The 19506-nt window shown below is 38.6% G+C and overlaps 1 protein-coding gene across 1 annotated transcript; it reads right to left on the bottom strand.

Moving 5' to 3' along the window:
- Positions 1-7997: 7997 nt before the first annotated feature.
- Positions 7998-13634, bottom strand: CLEC3A (C-type lectin domain family 3 member A). The gene is made up of 3 exons (XM_042821795.1): positions 13520-13634; positions 11496-11576; positions 7998-8383 (listed from the first exon to the last, which is right to left on the bottom strand). Exons 1-3 carry the CDS (start codon positions 13632-13634, stop codon positions 7998-8000), a joined length of 582 nt encoding a protein of 193 aa, XP_042677729.1.
- Positions 13635-19506: the final 5872 nt, after the last annotated feature.

Genomic DNA, 19506 nt, shown 5'->3' with positions numbered 1-19506 from the left:
TCTAGCTGTCTTGGAACATGTGACTTCAGTCATCTGATTCCATAGACATACTATATTCATTCTGACTCGGAATAGTGTATGTTCTCATCAGCTGTTATAAGAGGATAGTTGGTACAGTTGCTACAAGGCAGGTCAACTTTTCATTTTTCACTGTTTTTTTCCCCCTTCCTACACCCAATTCCTTTCTTCCCTCCAAGGAAAAGAATGCCAACACTCAAAACTTTTGGCTGAGTTTAGTCACTTTTCCCCCTCCTGATTTTTTGGTTTGACCACAAAACCAGACAATACATTTTTCACCCAGCACTACTAATGAGCTCCTTTCTCAGAGTCTTTGTACACTGCATAATGAAGAACATCTGCATCTTGCGTAAAGCTTGACATTTCCCTGCCTATTCACCAGTGGCTTTTTTTCTTCTTTTCTTTCGATGACTGAATGGATTAACACTGCAGTGCTACTAATGCAATGCACGGGAAAGAAAACTGGCAGAATCTCCAGAACATTCTATTCTTATCACCTTCCCTTAGTATTTCAGTAGAATTACCCAATTCATATGGTAATCATTTCCTTCTAATCAATGTTTCATATTTAACCTTGCCTATTCACTCCTACTTATTGCTCCTTGCCAAGAAACAGAATGAGACTATTGGGGCTATATGTCATTCATGATATTAAGAACAGATTAATAATACTGACAGCACACTAACAAAAAGATGTTTTTTATTAATTAACACTTATAAAAAATTTGTTAAAGGTTACAGTGTGATTAATGTATGACAATAAACAACTATTACATGGACCAGCCAACCAATAAATTGTTCTTAACTATGAGAACTCTTTTGATGTTTTTAGAGTACTTCTCAACCTTTCTTAAAACAAAGGGCCACCTACAATCCTGAAAAAAAAAAAAAAAAAAAAAAAAACTTTGACTGCCAGGCCCTTTACAAAAGGAGTATTTTCAGTGCCATATTAGTTCATATGAATTTATTATATTTTATTATTCTTATAAGCATATGCCTTTTTCATTTTTCCTTAATGATTTGGTCACATGCATAGGACTACTTGTGAGATTTCTTTTAGAAAGGTGAAGAGGCTATTTTTGCATGCTACCTTCTTATATCTGGAAAGTTATCAGTGATTCAGGTTGAGGTAGTGGTATATGGTACACACTACTCATGTAAGGGGCTATTAACAGTTTACTAACTCATAGTAGAAGTGCACTTATGGACTAAGATTCCAGTCTTGGGTGTTATCTACATGTGCACATGCATGCAGATAGAGTTTGTTTGCTAAGAAACTAATTTTAATTCAGCACTAGTAGAGTTTCAGCAGGACGTCTACTGGAAAACAGAAAAAACTGGATTAAAAAAAAAAAAAAAAAAAAACTGAAAAATGGCAGCAAAGCTTTCCTTTGGATGAATAAGGGTTTCATTAAATCTCCGAGGATCCCTGCTGTGCCAGAATCCAGTGGATGTTACTTAACTGCAACATACCAGCAAAAATACTGTAGGAAAACTAATAGTATTATAGAAACACAGTTTATTTTGAAAAGAGCATAGAAAAGTATGGAAAAAGCCAAAGCTGCTCTCTTTATTACTTACAACGCTATAGTGGGACGATAATGGCAGGGTGACATAGTATACAGCTACTGCAAATGCAAACAAGCCCAAATGCAGCAGCCAAAGATACAGAAATGAAGGAAAAGAGCTACTTACCTTCAGAAAGCTTCACATAGGCAAGAATCTCCAGCAAAAGATACCTGCACCTCCACTGCCAACCCTTAAATGAGGTCTGGGAAGGGGTGGATCCTGGCTCCAAACCTTCCAGTCACTCAGATGCATTGCATGCACCTGATCTTCCCTGGGTTGGCCTTCCCTTCCCACCAGGTGCTCAGTCACTGTTTCAGGCCATGACTTGGCATTTCCACTACATTACCTCTATTCCACAATGTAATCTGGCCTAATCCCAAAAACGGAAGTGGATTCTCCACAAATCCATCCACTGCTAAAGGCTTTTTTTTTTTTTTTTTTTTTTTTTCCCATTCTCAAGATACATGGTCCCCTACAAAATAATCTGAAAACTAATTTTAAAAGAATGTTTATGTGATTATACATGCAAAAAGGAGCTCACATTCTTTATAACGCACGTACCAGCAGAAAAACCTGTGGAAATGTAGTCCCATCTCTTGCATTATTTTAGAAAGAATTACAAGAAAACAGAAACAAGAATATTAGACTTAGTTTGAAAGATTCTATGTCCAGACTAAACGCTCTAGACAATTCTTTAGGAAGATGTCAATGTTGTAAGCACTGATTTTTAGTATGCAATATTCTTAGTTAGTGCTGTCTTTTAATCAGCAAAAGAAGATATCAGATGGTTGCAGGTAACACATAAGATGTTACCACATGTATTATCTCTCAGTATATGGGTCATCTGCTCCCTATAACGTAAAAACCTTAGACAGCTTTACAGATTCAACATATAAAAATCAAATGAGGAAGAAAATAAAGTGATAAGTATATATTCAACTCCTTTCCTCTTATTTTTGTTTTCAGTCACTGTTGATTCATAGATTTACTTTGGCACCATGTCTTTTTGTCCACTGGGAGCTGGCTCTTTTCCAGTTCCTATTCTTGTGTACCTTGACTTGTCTTCCTTTCAGTGCACACTAGCCTTCATAAGTAATTCCCATAGAGATTACCAGATTTTACAAATTTGTGATTTGCAATATTACACAACTGATATAGAATAAACTAGTGATAGGCTGCTTCCAACAATTCCAAGACTTTATTTCACCAACAGACTATGGAGTAGGCAGGATGCATGGAGCAGTGCTTTCTTAGAAGTATATGATCTCTATCACAAACTTCATACAGCAGCACCATTAGTGCACAGAGGGCAAACAACTCGTTTGTCAGCCTTTCGTCTGTTCTTGGGTTACCTGGCTGTTGAGGCCAGTGAGGCAACTTACGCTTGTGCCCATCGAAAATATTGATGAGTTCAGAGGCTTTCAAGAAAAAATCTGATGTTATTCAGAACAAATAATACCAGCATTGCCAAAATGGTTCTAGTAACCAAAACCAAAATGGTTCTCAGTTCTAATTCTTTTTATTTCTTTGTTTGTTTTTTCTTTTTATTTTTAGAGTTGAATGCTCAGAAAAAAAATTACTAGCAATACTAGTTTGTTTTCAGCATTTTAGTGTATTGCTCTGGTATATGTCTTAACATTTAAGTTTGACTTCAATGTGGGTGTTACTTCTAACCAGGTGAGATGAAAGTAGCAGAGGAATCTATTTGCTTAACTCCTGTCATTTACTAACTAAAAATCTTAAATCTTTACAGTAGCCATATTTTTATATGGAATGGTTTAACTTTGTGTAGTGCGTATGAAATATATTTGGAGTGAAACAGAAGTTGTTTTCTTTTCGTTCCACTTCTCTAACTATTTAAAATCATAACATTGTAAGTATACAAAATAAAATGTATTTGAACAAAGACAAATAACTCAGTCTTGAATGGAAATTAACTGAAATAGTGTCCTGTCAAATTTGAACAGGTTTCCTATAATAAATTCACATGCATTATCCACATTTTCATTTCACCATATTGTTCCCTGCTTAATTAGGTACTGGCCATGTTCTGCTTCATGCTTTTAATCTTGCTGCTTTTCACACTGCTTTAGCTAGCTCAAATTGAGTGCTCAGCTAAATCTATAAAATGATAATTTGTTTAACAGTATGTTAGATTTACAGAGCAGTTCAACAGTAACTCACTTGCTGTACTAATCATATAGCACATGCTAACATAATTACTCTAGATGTTCTGAAGTAAATATGAAGTACAGTATTTGTTAATTGAATGCTAAGCGTAGCATTATCTGATTCAAGAATCAAAAATAAAGTTGACATGATGTGGCCTTTTTTTTTTTTTTTTTTTTGGAGGAAAATTCAGGGTCTCTATTGGAAGAGAGGGTACTTTTGGCATGAGGACTCTATTAAGCAATGCTTAATTTCAATCCTTAATTTCCTTATGCTTCATCTTCTCCTATGTAAAATGGGGTTTGTAATCTTTCTTTTTTTAATCCAAACAGTAAACTATTCTGAATAGGAGCTTTGTTTTACCATGTATGCAAGAAGGACCTGAAAACAAGAACATGATAATATTGCAAGTTAGAAGAGGCAACTCTGATTACATATAGGTAAAATTTTAACAAATCAGTCATGTTCTACAAAGGGTTAGTTCTGCTGCTGTTGGGCACTACTGGTTAAAGCTTGATTCTACCCTAAGAAAAAAGCTTGTGCTTTTAATCCTTTCTCTCTCCTTTTTTGATAGTCCCTCATCTCTTCTTCTCCTCCTATCATTATTTTTGCACTCCAGCCTTCCAAAAGCATGACCAGCTGAGACAGATTTTCCTAAATATATAATTAATATGTGGTAAATATCTTTTTATTTACAGTGCAAGTGATACAAAAAAATATCTGTTTCAACCGATTTTCTAGATGACTTAAACATCTCACAAAAGAGCAAAACTCCTGGCATACGTGATAACTTAAGAAAAAAATCAAAAATCAAAACACTGAATTTATATAAAACAATCATAAATTGCATGTATTTCAAAGGTGTAGAAGATGCAGCCCTCATTCAGGAGCAGAGCTAGGGCGTGAATTCTCCAAAGGGAGACCCAGGGACAAGTTTTGCAGTCCTGCTCCCGGACGATCTGGGGCAGAACCCCGCAGAGCCTCTGCCATGCAGTCAGAGGCAGTTTTCCCCGCTTGGAGGACCTCCTCTGCACGAGGCGCTCACCAGCTGCCCCCGCAGCTTCAGCACGGGGCGCTGGCGGACAGCGCCATCCCGGGGCAGACCGCAGCACTTCGGCAGCCGCCCCGGGACGGCGCTGTCCGCCGGCGCCCGGTGCTGAAGCTGAGAGGGCAGCTGTAAGCGCTGGATGCGCGGGCTGCGCCGGGCCGGATCCTGCGAGCAGCACATTGCCCCGAAAATCCCTCTGTTGCACCACACCCGCTGCTTGCTCCTGACAGTTCAGACGGGAGATCCGCTCCCTCGGTGGAGATTTCAGAGCAGGAACTGACAAGCGGTGAAGGCATAGCGGGTAGCCTTAACTGATATAATTTTAAATACACAGAAGCAGACTTCTGCGTCCTAGAGAATTTTCTTGCCCAGAGGGGTTGATAAGTATGTATGAGGACTGTGGAAAAGAATAATGTATGGAGAAAAATAAATGGCAGCAGGAAAAATCAAGAGAAAAAGGTGGGAGAAAGAGGGAGGAAATATTAGTAAGTAAAAGGGCTATGGTTACATTTGTGTGTGTAAGCTCACATTACTATGTGCTGAAATACATATGACAGAAGCAAAGCGATGCAGCTCTGTAGCAAGACAGCTATGCTGTCAAGGCAGAATCTATAACATACCTGGAATTCAATAAAGTCTTATTTTTTTTCTGCCCAAAATGGACATTTGCTAATACTTGTCATCAGATATATAAATAATGTATGTCTAGCTTTAGTGACAAGCACTTCTGAAAATTAATATTAAGTCTTTAAAAAAAAATTTCTATTTTCCTGCAAACATTATTAGAAAATAACTGGAAGGAACTGAAAGCAGTGTTTTGTACAGTAAATGCCATTTAAATGGCGCTTCAGACTTGTGTTCTGCGTTCTGCTGCTGTACCACTGGGTGGGAGTGTTGCAGCTTTTTCCGGAGTTGATTTGCAGTCACATACCTGAAAGTAGCAGTTATGTCCTGTTGCACAACTTGGTGAGGAGATGAAGAACTCAGAGCTGGAACTTGCAGTGAAAACATCACCGGGAGACCTCAGAGGATTTAAAAAAAACTAATTGGAAGAGACTAGGTAGACAAAAGACTAGAGAAGGAAGCCCAATCTACTCAAATGGAAAACACAAGTAGTACTGAGTGTTATCCAGAAAAAGGAAACACAGAGAAGGATGGTGATAAGAACTTGTGCAGAGAACTGGTGGGTCAGAGCCAGCCCACCTTGCAGCAGATACTTATCCTTGCTCTGAGCTCCCTTCACACAGGTGCACTGAGACAGGAGGTAGTGGTGGTTGATTTGATAGGACCTCATCAAACTTTTTCAAAGTTTTTCTCCCTGCTATGTTTCTACTTTCTTTTCTGTTTGTCTTGCTGCCACTGCAGGCCTTTCCAAGAGATTTTCATCATCCTACCATTTCCTTTCCATCTCCAGCCACATCAGATTTTTTTCTGTCATTTTCCAGTTTACTTCATCTCTGCCGTTATTACTTATTTAATCAGGAGTTCTGCTGTGAATCTTAATATTGATTATCAATTTATAAACTCATCGAACTTTGATAGTTGTTTGCAGTAAGAAGGTTTTTGAATTTGCACTGAACTTGCAATTTGCTTGTAGCTGTAGGGATATGCTCAGATAACACACTATTTCAGGCAGAGGTAAAGAAGCCATAGGAAATGACTGCAAACTTCTAATTGTGTTACAAAATAGGTAACGGGAATATTGCTTCCTAACCACAGTTGGTAGATTCTGATAGAAAATTTTGGGGACTTTTTGCTCCTTTATTTAACTAGGGATCCAAGTAAGACAACTCAGAATTAGGCCTACATGCTGGCAAATTGTATTAATTGCAATACATATTACAGGGCTGCACAGAGTGCTTGCATCTTATATGATACTCAGGCAAGTAGGGATTTTGTCTTGTGGCATGTATGTACAGTGAAGATGTGGTATACAACACCCAAAGTTCTTATGAATCCTCAAGAAAGCACTTGAAAATAATGGCCTTTGCATGTATGCTAAAGCTCTTAAAAACACTACTACATTTAAATATCAGTAATTGCAAATTTATTGCACAATTTAAGAAAATCTTGCACAATTAAAAGAGAAAAAGTAGAAATTAGCCTCCAAGCAACAATACATTTAAATCATTTATTGAAATTCCTTTACATGATGGAGAAACTGCAGTTTATAACGTGAAGGCAAATATGTATTGTGATGTTAAGAATAGCAAAAAATAGCTAGCTCAAATGTTGGGTATCAAATGGAAAAATCTGCACATGGCTCAGTGAGTGATGGTTTGGCCCCACTCATCTGTGCCAGCAAGGCATGCTACGCACAATATGGAGGGAGGAGATTGAGGGGGTATGTTGTGCCTGAGAGGGAACCCTTCCTCTCCATTCATGCCTGAATAATAAAGCCTCATTCTGATCCAGCAGGAGAGGCATTTGCACATCTTTCTAAGGGATTACATGCTAGCACCATGATCAAGTCCCAGGTTGGTTTCTTCTACAGAAATGCTGCAAGTGATATCTAATATTTAACCATAATTGAGACATTTAGAAACAACCATGCTTAGACCTGATATTTATAATAGCTACTTCCCCCATTTTGTAGCAGTGTATCTTATTTAACTCTGTGTGCTTTAAAAATTATCATCAGATTTCCTTTTTATCTTTCCTATCTCATAGGTAAAAGTCTTGGTCACAAATCCATCCTGTTACACTCTGTAAGGAGGATGGCCGTTTTCCCAGGATAAACCCCAATATGTTCCTTAAGCACTGGAACAGAGAAGAGCCCTACATCTTCTGTTAGAACGTGTCTCCACACAGCAATCTTCTTGTATACTTTCAATAAATTCACTAGAGATGTGAGATCAAGTAAAAACCTTTCTACCATGAAGATGTGCAGAAATGAAAGTGAACCCCAGTAACCTGAACATCAGGCTGAAAGAATATGGCAAAATACGATGCAATATAGGTCAAAACATAGCATGTATTCCTGTACATGATGAGAGCACTCACTACACATAACATTTTAAGCATCTGAGTAGAAAATAAATTAATGAAGAAAAATTCTGTTTCAGGAAAGAGCGAGTATAATGCAACAGATGGATATTTTTAACTCACCACTGTCTAAGTGGGAGGGGCTGCTAACAAGAAAAGATGGCATGTTAATAACCCAAAATGCGGTCATGATCACTTGTGTATGGAATTATGGGATCAGAAATTCACAAATATATCTTTTGGCAGTACGGCAGACCTCATCCACCCACTTGCCTTGTGTTGAAGAGAAGACACAATTTTCACGCTTCCCCCCGTTTGGCTGGGCATGATCCCAATTGAAGTACTGTAGAGCCATGCCATTAACATCAACAAACTTTCCTTCATTTACCATGTCATTGACACCTAGCCAGAACTCAGACCCTCCAGGCATACTGTTCTTGCCATAGTCTCGGAGAGTATTTGTTTCATCGCTATTTCTTGGGATAGCCAGTGTCCCTCCCTTGGCTATGCAGTCTTCATTGGCTTCATGAAAATGCTTGGTGCCTTCTGATATGAGGTAGCACTTCTTATGGGCCTTTGTCCCTCGAAGACAGACTGTGAATAGATATTAGTTTGCAAATTTAGTAAAAGCTTGAGCTTTAAATGATGTTTCCTAAAGCGGTGATTTTCTAAAGGTGTCTTGGTGGTTAAGCATTCAGTTGCTCAGCAAGTGAAAAGATCTTGCACCTGAAGAGTGGGTCTGCTACTCCTGTTTGTGTAGTATCTTGCATGCAGCCAACATGCCAGAGTGCCTTTAGGAAGTCTAGATGGCTCACAGACACACTGTGGGGTCCTGTGGGGTGTAAGAGTTGGCCAAAAGATGAGCATGCTCTTAGGGCTACTGCAGAAAAGACACTTAAGAGAATGGATAGATAAAGTTGTGTCTTAACACCATAAGGTACTTTGGAAAATCTTTCCTGTATTTACTTTGATGAACCTGAAGCATGATTTAAGCCTCAGATTCCTACTTTAATTTAGGTTTGCGTGTTTTTTTTATTTGAGTTTGGGTTTTTTTAATTTAATTTGGCTACTTCTGAACAATAAAATATAACCCAGGCCTGTTGTCAGTATGTCTTATCACTGGTTTCTGTAAACAGTCCTCTTTTAACATGTCTTACCTTATTTCATCTCTTAAAACTGGTGGAATGGGTAGGTATGGATGTTCATAGTGTAGGCAGATGTGAGTTAATTGTTAGGAAATCTATACTTGGCTTTATACTAAACAGGCAGATCAAAGGTCTTTTCATATTGGTGGTATTCAAGTTCCAGAGTAAAGCGTTATGCATTTATTAGGCCTATTTCATAGCAAGGAAATGCTAGAAATGCTATTTTAAATATGTCCTGCTTGTCAGAAAAATATTGATTTGAAAATCATAATGCAAATCTCTCTCTCAGTGATTGATAAAAGTATATTCCCACCTGCAGAGAAGAGGGCATTCACCTCTTTAGTTCTTAATTTCTGATCTTTCCAGCAAAGTGTATCCCTTCAAACTCAAATGTTGTAAAGTGACTTAGATCTATTAAAACTTTCTAAAAAGCATACTGAGTTTGCGTGACAATCTGAACCAAGTAACATAAGCATCTGCATTTAAAATCTGTTTGGACTTAGTTCTTCTGGAACATATCAGGGAAGTCTTGATGTAAAGTACAAGCGTACTGAAACATGAATTTGGCATCTGCTCTGCAACTGGAATTGCCTTGCAGAACTGCTCTCAGAGTCCTTCCAGCCCAAACTGTGCGGGCAGGCTTGCAGGAGCCAATCTTCAAGCTTCACTTTCCAGCTCTCCTAATGCACGTATGTTAACAACTGCCTCTCCCAAGAAAAGTACTTACAAGAACAGAACCCACCTCATAGGAGTATTTCTTCTAAGTTGAGAAAGGTAGCAAAGGGCTTCAATAGACTACTAAAATACTTATTTTTGGAATCTTGCATCTGCCTGCTTCCAGTCCATTTCATTTATTGCTTAAACTCATCTTGCACTTAAATAAGAACAGTCATGAAACAATATGAACATCTTCTGTCCTGATGTTTTCTATAGTCTGTTTCTAATTCCTGTCATCTGATCTAGTAAAAAAAAAAAAAAAGTAATGATGCATCTGATCAACAGGATATGGAAATTCACTCTGGACCAAATCCTACATGCCTCAGTTCTTTAGCATCTCCAGTTCTAGCAGTCATTGCATTCCTTAGCTGCATTTTCAAGATCATCTTTTTATGCTGGGATTTATCCTTCAAACGTCATCATTTCCAAGTGCTAAACTAGACAGTGGTCAAAGAAAAGTAATTAGAGTACTTGCTAAATTTTGAATTCTTCAACAAATTTATATTCATGGGAAAATCAGAGAGACTTAATCTATTTCAACAATTCTGCAGTAATGATGGAGACTATTCCTCTTTAGGGAGAAAGTTCATGCTGCTAAATGGCATATGGCAACATTTCACAGTATGTAGAAAGGAAAACTAGGAAATTTAAAAAGAAAAAGAAGGAATCAGAATGTCTTGAAAGCTCTTATAAACTAAAAAAAGAGTTACTTTTTAAACTATCATAAAGCCATTAACAAATGCAGTCAGAGCTAGAGGGGTGATAGGTCTCTTTTTTGCCAAATTTGGAATCCATTTGATCAGTGTGGGTTCTGAATTTAGAATAGAATGCAAAATAAGTTTTGAGGATAGCAGATCTCCTGCCTCTGGTTTCATTTCTAAGCCACTGCTTGCTTACTCTCAAGCTTCTTCTGGAAGAAATACAAGAACTACTTTTAAACAAGAGTTACTTGTCTAGCACAGGTTTCCTCTTTTAAGAAATTTCTATAGTCCTCTTATGAGAAATTTAAAAGAAAAATATTTAGTAAAGCTCAAAAAGCTCAGTGCTTCCCAGGATGCAAAACAAGACAAACCCGCATATTACCATCCCTAAGCAAAATATGTTCTGTTTCATGTGAATGATGTCATTTCCTCTGTAGAGTCCTCTTGAATATGTTTAAATGTCAGGTTTTGTGTCAACAGCTGTGAAAAAGAAGAACTGTCTAGTAAGCGTGCACATATTTATCCTTATTTTGCTTGGAAATTTCCATCTAACTATTGAAGTATTTAAAGGACTGCGTGTTGATACAGAATATTTCTGGACTCTCAGTGAATACTACTTTGAGGTTTTAGAGTAACATTCACATCTGAATGTTGCAGTCCCCGCCATTTAGGATGGCTCAGTCCTTTAAGCTTATCCTTTTTTTATATATATATATTCTCAGCCTTTACAGTGACTGTTTTTGTTTTAATAGTTAGCCCGTGTTCGTATCCAAGCTGTGAACCCAACTTATTGACCATTTAAGCTCTGAAACCCAGCAGCTGTGCCTATGTCTGATTACACCTAACATGCACAAGAATCACAGCTAGAGGTTGTGCATAGCAAAGACAACGGTAGTTCTTGCTCCAGAAAAATTATTGCTCTTAGTGAAGAATCACCACATGTGTACCACTAGTTCATACTTGCTTTTGCCCAAATACTTTCTTCAATTCTTGTTTCATCAGTATAGCTGTATCATACTGTGCTCTAAGAAGCCATATTCATCAGTCTCAAATCACCTTTAAAAAGATGAGTGAGACTGAAGAGTGTGAGAGGGAAGGCAGTGGTAACTTTTGGATGCCACTGATCAGTATAAGCTGCTTTACCTGATTGAAGTGCTTGCATTTCTTTGAGAGCATTTACTTCTCTCCACAACTTGTCAATCTGGGTCTTGAGGTCATCTTTTTCTTTAATGAAAGAAATACAGAGAAATAAGCAGGTATGCATGCAAAAAAGTTATTTTTTTCATTTTAACAACTGTTGAGTTTCTGCATTGCCAAGACATATTTTGCCATTTTAAAGCATCAGTATTCTAGCTGCCCATCTCTAGTTTATAGCAAAATTTGCCTGTTTACATTTGAACCTGTATGCTGTGGTGTGTGGGTGTACGTGTACATGTCTGTATATATATATATGTCATAAAAACAAAAGCAGGACAGAAGATTCTGTGTACACATAAGTTTTACAAGGCTTTCTTTTTAACACAGCGAGGGATAGCCCATACAATCTAAGTTTGATGTCTAAATGCATGCAGACGAGCTTGCTGAGCTACAATCTCCACTCCCCAGGGGGAGCCTTCCTCCCCATTGATGATTCGAGTCACCCGCATTCAGCCCATGTCACCATTTTGTGACACTGACAAAAGTACCAAAAAGATGATGAGATAAGAAAGGATGCTAAATTGCACATAATAATTCTTTTTTCATGCTCTCTTTTGCATATTTTTCCTCTTAATCATTCTAATGGCCCACCACAATCAAACAGATAGCAGACAGGATTCCATTACACAAGTTTACAGTTTGATTGCAGTGGTAAGCAAACCTTCCAGAAGCCGCAGTAATGAGCAGGAGGAATAAATAGGCTCTTTCACAAGCAGCAGAACTAACAAAGCCACAGTTCCTACAGATCATGTTACATCACCTAATCCTCCAGCTCCACCCCAGAAAGCTTGTCCCTTCTCCACACTCCCTAATCAGAGGGGATTGACCTCAGCTGTCCTTTATGTTCCCCATGGCAGGACTCCCAGTCCGTGTTCTTCCCTATGACTCCCAGTTCCCAGTAGTCTCTCCATGACCCTTCTCTGCTTTGGAAGAGGTAAAAAGCAGAACAGATGAGCTCCTGGGACTATTGATTTATTTATTTATTTAGTAGTAGCACACTTATTTATGCAGATCTTTTTTTTTTTTTTTTTGCACCCACATCCTGAATTTCATAATTTTGGGTAACTTATCCTCAGAACACCCATTATTTTGACAAACTGTTTCAAATGCAGAAGTTATCAGTGGAAAGCAGACAGAAAAATGTGCTGGCAGCACAAGGGTATATCAAGCTAAGAACTGAAAAGATTCAAAGGGAAAAATAAAAATATGTAAGTCTATAGCTCCAAAGCAGTATAACTGTGCTGTACAGTGACTTTATCAAGGCTCCATATTTTCCACTGACAAGGAGCTTAAATATTTGCCATTAGTGTAACCTCCATCACGCACACTTCTACTAGAAATAAGCCCTTAAATTAAGTACACAGACCTTTCCAAACAGTCAGTGGTTCTGTATTTGCTTTGTAATCTTTGCTCTGGGAATTTAATCCTTCTTTTGGAAATTCTTTTTTATTAATTTGACTTGCAATTTCACCATATTGCTCATACAAATAGTATCCCACAAATATTACACAGACATTTTGTTAAAATTAGGAAAAGGACAAAAACCTGAACAATAACCCTTGAAGACTTAATGTTTTATTCTGCTCTTTTCCATCAAATGTACGTGAATTTCCATTTTTCTGCTCTTAATCAATATAACTGTGTAACTAGGAATGATTGGCTGGAGTCTTCTCAGCTTTACCTTTGTATCATAAATAATGTTAGCTGTTAACAGAGATGAACAGCCATAAAAGAGCAAGATATTTTTTAAAAGCAATGCAGCTTTATTTCTATAATTAATTCTAGCACATCATTCATGGCTTTACTAACTCACATAAAAATATTTGAAAGACAGGCATAATATAGACTTGACTATCATTAGTTAATAAACAATTGACTAGTGCTACTTTCTTACTCACACAATGTTAAGTACGTAGTAACCTTGCACAGTCTATAAATCTCTATCCCTTCTCCCAGTTAAAACCCAGTACCTTTCACTCTACGTTTGCTGTGCTTCCTAGCTTTGACTTTGGAAGCCTGGCTGATGGTCTGATCCAGCAGCAATATGCTTATGAGTAGAAAAATCATAAGTCCAGTTTGTGCCATCTCTCCTTTAAAGAACTTCACAAAAATCTTCAAGAGATTCTCTTCAGCAGCTTTGAGAGCAAGTCACACAGACACATCACAGTCAGGGCTGACTGAGGTCAGTTTTATAAAAGTGTAGTGACAGGGTTGGCTGTGCTCCTTGCTTACGAAATGTGTTTAATACTGAAGCTGGCTGCAGCATAAGGTGCCCCCTTGTTCTCACGTCTCTTCTGAAATTCCTGTTTCCTTTTTGGGTTCAACTGAGACAGGTTGCTTTAAGGGCACTGAACAGTGCTTCGATTGCTACAGATGAATGCCATTTCTTCAGAGATAACACTATCTTTGAAGCATAATGGTATGCAAAAGCAAAGGGATGCTCAAAAATGCCTTGTGTAACGCCAGCCTCAGGATGGGGGTAGCATGTCTCTGTCCCATGCTGATTAAGTGGTCATGATGACAGTGGTCATGATCTTGTTTACAGTGAAACAAAAAAAGATGTTGCCCCTTAGTAAACATGGCAGCCACACACACAGAGTATATATATCACATTGTCAGATGTTCATTTATGATTTTATTAAGAGTTCATAAATACCTGCTAGTTATTACTGTGCTTCTGAATAAGAACATTATGTGCTATCAGCAGGGTCTAGTTAGGGGAACAAAAGATCTTTTACACTCTTACAATACTTCCCAAATCCTCAGTACATGGCCAGGGTAAGAGATACTGCTCACAGCAAAGTACAAGATACTGGAAGCAGGACAGTGCTATCTAGACTATGGAGAGGTGTCTGCATTTGGAGCTCTTCAATTTGCCTTGAGACTGAGTTTTTGGGGAGTGCCTTTAAATTGGGATTGCTATAAGCAGTATCACCTTTCACTCAGTTTAGTGGATAAATCAGACTTTCAACAAGAGGGTTTGTTTAAAATGCTGACACTGAAGTCATTGTTGAGCAATGGGTGCAGGCAGGAAAAGTTTATGCCACTCTGAAGCTATGATTCCAGACCCCTCTTTGCCATCTGCCTTGGTTCCATTCTAGTCATATTATCACTGTTTTTCTTCTAGAACTGTAACAGCAAGAGACTTATTACTTTATTAAAAGGAAGCTGAGATTTAGAGGCATGCTGTTTTACTACATGAGTGCATACTGGCTTTTTTCTAACCACATAGATTCTAAAATCACTGCAGCACTCGTAATGTAAAACATACCTACACCAGCTGTTTTAGATACCTCCAAACAACTAATTGGATTCTCCATAGCTAGTACACATCTATTAATCATGAACTAATACTTTATAAACTTTTCATAAATTCAGTGATTTTCTAAAACTTGTTTTCAGTAGTTTGCTTCAAAGTATTGAAGTACGTTGCATTGTGTAGAGAAAATTAGGAATAGTACTAAAAGAACAGTCTGAAGCTCTGTTTTGAGCTTAGGACTTATCAACAACAACTAAGAAAGCAAGTTTAACTTCTTGTATACAGCGTGTGAGCAGAAGAGTCAGGGAGAAGCCGAAATATTTTGCTTAGAATATTTAAACTCCCAGTGCTAGTGTGAGGAAGCAGAAAACGGAACCTTATGGGAGGCCTAGAGCCCCTCCAGAGTAAATACATTCTCTGTGTATGGTCTAGAAACTGGCATAACAATGTCATCTAGAGCTGTGATTTTCCTTTTAAAAGCATAGTTAGAGTAATATCATATGGCCCAGAGAGTGAACAAAGTTACATATATATGAAAGTAATTTTTCTTGGGACAAATTAGTCCTCTTTCTGTATGAGAATGTGCTATACAAATATAAATACTCATACTCTTATAGCTGTGTCCAGACTAAAATATGCTTTTGCTCTTTATTCACACCAGTATAGTAGAACTGCATAAAGACAAAGCTGCAGTTTTTCTTGAATTATTTGGTTTGAAAAGAAACATTTTGCAGAATTCAGAGCTGCTGTACTGCACAGACACCTGGGTGGTTTTCTGGCTCCTGATTCCCTGTCTCATTCCATTTGCTTTCAGACAACTGAACCATTCAAAGCTTAAGCAACCTTTGGTGAAAAGTTCATTTCAGTTTTTACACAGAGTCTCTTCAAGTTAAAAAGTCTATTCCCCTCAGAGACAGTTCCACCTTTATGTGCTCCTGTAAACTGGCTCAGAAAAACTCTTTGTACAGCTGTTTTTCCTTTCCATTCTCAGCCATCATTGAGTTCGTGGAAAGAACATGCAACTGGGCACAGAGTATGAGAAGTCAGTGTGAGACGTGGACTGGATGCTCGGCTGAGATCCTGAAATAGTCTGGCTGCAGCAGTAATTTCCTGTTATGAGGAATAGGATCTATGCAGGGGGATCGTGTCTTTTGTTATCCCCTGAGGTAGTAGAGCTACAAGTAGAATAATACTTGCAATAGTATCTTTAAAGAAAGATAATGTGGTATCTTGAAAAGCAAACCATGCACAAATTGTGTTTTACTGAGGTCTATGGTTCCCTCCAGGTTTCAGAATTGATTGCATCATGGTCTGTTGGACCAAGTGGGAAACTGAGGGCTGTGTCTGCTGCTGAAATCTGAGCAACTGTTTCTGCAGCATTTCAATTACAGAAATCTCAGCTCAACGTAAGATTTGGAAAAGAAGCTTGTACATGGGTAATTATTTTCCTGTTCTACTGAGAGTATAAACAGAAAATGAGAACTGATCAGAGCTGTTGCCAGCCAAAGGAATTTCAGGTGGGGTAAATCCAAGAGCCAGTGTAGCCAACAGAGGTTGATCGCCTCCCAAGCATCAGTTTTTATGAATGATTTGGGTAGTATATGGGATCCATGGGTTGATTTTCATTTGTTTAAACTAAATGCAAGAGGTTTTGCAAATTCTGCTAACCCAGGATTATGTCATGCTTGGAAAAATACAGTGTGCTTGATTTCTTTGGCCTTGAAAAGTCTTAAAAACTCCTTCTTAAGGATTTTGTCTCCGTCAAACCAGGTACGAGGCAGGTCTATGGCTAACATCCCAACACCAAGGTTATTTGGGGGAAATTTGTACAAGCAAGCTGTGTTTTTGGAAAAGGGAAGGGCTAACCTTATGGTATGTGAGGTTCTGTGAAAATTCTTAATGATATTTTGGGTTTATACAGTCAGTTCAATGTTTTTTCTGTCATATAAATTTGCTTTTTTAGAAGGAAATTTGCTAGCTATAAGGGTTTTGCTATGTCTGCTAAAATTAAAGGAAGATACCAGTCTATTGCAAAAACAGGCTGCCCACCAGTGACCTGCACTGAAAGTCGCGTAGTGTTGAAATGAGGGCATTTACATCTTCCTTAGGAGTATAAGACTCCTATCCCAAATGCATCCTCACCTTGACACTGACAATGGGATTGATGAACAGGCTTTTCTAGTTTTCTTTTTCAGTTCAAACATAGCTGCTTTAACTACAGGTTTGCTGCTTTTCACTTACCACACAGTAAATCCAAGCATTTTTACTTCAGAAAATGAAGAAATTTAAGATATAAATAATAGGTGTACAGAAAAGATTAAAATGAAAACCTTTTGAATGTTTTTGAATAAGTGTTTTTGTATCTTTTGTTTGGGGCCTTTGCCATACCATCATCTCAAAGCTGGGGGACAGTAAGTTGTATGCAAGAGGCAGCACAGTAACTTCTGTCTATCACACATATTTAAGGTAAGTATCTTTATCTTATCAGTGACCAAACTGTATCACTTGTATTCCTTTCATTCTCTTGCAGTGGCAGTGAAATTATGGATTGTAAACGTGAAAAAGTAACGTTGATCATGTTCAGAAAAGATGCAGAATTCAGAAGAGATTCACCAGATCTTCATAAACCACTGTTAGCAAAGAAATTGCTCTTTTTGGTTACCTACCCAATGCTGCTGAGCACTGATAAAGTTGCCTTCTTGTAGTGTTGCCAAGCCTTGTTTTACTGGCAAAAATAGGTGGTACTGAGCATTTTGTTGATTGTGAAACGTGCAAAAAGCAAAACACCATCTCTCAAAAACCGGAGACTTCTTCACAGTCAGGTGACTCCATGTCATCTCTAAAGATAAGGGAATTTAGGAGAAAATTTAAAGCTTTGGTTTCCTGGCAATCCAGGTGCAAATAAAGCCGTTGAATGGGGTCTTTTGAAGTGCTATTCCTGCGGACCCGGCCAGGTTTCCGTGTTGGGAAATGCTGGCGGCAGCACAGCTTGTTTAGCCCTCAGGGAGCATGTGAGAATCTGTCTGTTTCTCTTTTGTAAACCTAAAATACCTGTTGTGCTAATTTTTCTCCTGCAATGTGTGCTACCTATTTGCCTTTCAGGAAATGAACTAAAAACATCCTGAGCACTTAATTTCTCCCTTTAATTTTTTAGTTTTGATCACTACAGTCTCTCTGCTATGAAGTTTTACAGCTTTGCATTAACACGATCTTAATAGGTTCTGCACAGCCTTACACATGCCAAACAACACAGTTTGGACAAAACCTTAATTTAGCCCCTGCTTGCTAAGATCCAGCTTTGAGATGATGGCATGGCAAAGGCCCCAATCAGAAGCTCACAAGACAGTCTGAAATGCACATTCACAGGTTCATAGCAGGTTACTAACAGCGTGGCTTTGCTTACTGCCAGTAGGGCTGGCCAGAGGAAGGATTGCGTTTTGGCTTGTGTTGATGTTTGTAGGATTTTCCTATAGCAGATGGAAAAACAGACCTTCTCAGGAGTGTGATCATGTCTCGCTTTGGTGGCTGCACTTCACAGAGGACTCGAATGCTCTGCTTGAGAGCTGAGACCCCTTGCTTTGGCAACACAGGAGCTTGAGATCCCACTCAGCTGTGTCGGTATCACCACAGAGGTCCCTATTGCTGCACTGCTGCTGCTCCCCTGCCTGCTGACAAGAGGCTTCAGCTGGTGGCTGCCAGCCTGGCTGGCGGCAAGGAGCCAAACCACAGCTCTGCGGCCCAGGGTTGTCACAGGATCTGCAAACAGCTGACCCTGCTTTACCTGTCCTGGAGGCAGCACTACCCCCACGTGTAAGCATAATCAGTTCATGCACCAGGCCCCAGGGTTGGAAAATGTGTGATGTGGTCGAAGCAAAACACCTTTCTTTCAAAAGTAAAAGGAATTTTTAATCTGCCAGATCGGGAAAGAAAAATAACATCTAAATGATCTGAATGCAAATGTTGGGGTGATGTCTGCTTGTCTACAGACAAGTCAGGCAGTGGAAAGTGGAGCTGGCCCTGTCTCGCAGGACAAATACTAAAGCCAGCCCTACTACCACACTCTGTGCACATTTATGCAAATATTTTCAAATGATTGTTTTGAACGGAAATTGTTCTGGCATTTGCCAAGTAATTTAGACACTGCATAGATGTAAACATCACAGAATTTTTCATTCTTACATTAGTCATTGCTACATGCATTCTTATTGCAGTTTATTCCATTTCCAGCAGATGTCTTAAGTGCCCTAGGAATTATTAGGATAGGTCTGATTTTGTATTGCTTTTCCATCAAAACAAAACAGAAAAGACCAAGTTTCCTTTCTCCTTAATGCTCAGGGTAATCCATTGCGCTGTATGTCTTTCCCCCAGTGTTACACAGCAGAGGGTCAGGATCAGTCTCGTTGCACGTTTTCTTGAGGCTTCATTACTGTAGGGTTAGCAGTTGAGACAGGCATCTCTCAGATCAAACATATTCTTACAGCTGGGATTTCAAAGGGAAGGGTGGTTATTTGGGCTGGCTTTGGCAATACTGTTTCCTTAAATAATGCTACAGGTTCTGCATGGACTAAATTAACTTCATCTAACAAGGTGATATGATTTCCCAGGTTGCATGGACATCTGCCTGATCAAACTGCCTGATTACTCTTCTAAAGATCTTTGAGTCTCAGGATCATGCATGGCTAATAGCACCACATTGCA

Source organism: Centrocercus urophasianus, unplaced genomic scaffold (genome assembly GCF_019232065.1).
Source record: "Centrocercus urophasianus isolate 14NV4802_14NV808 unplaced genomic scaffold, USGS_Curo_1.0 seq_2, whole genome shotgun sequence".
NCBI lineage: Eukaryota > Metazoa > Chordata > Aves > Galliformes > Phasianidae > Centrocercus > Centrocercus urophasianus.
Note: the sequence above shows the minus strand (reverse complement) of the source record. Positions and strands in the feature narration are given on the sequence as shown.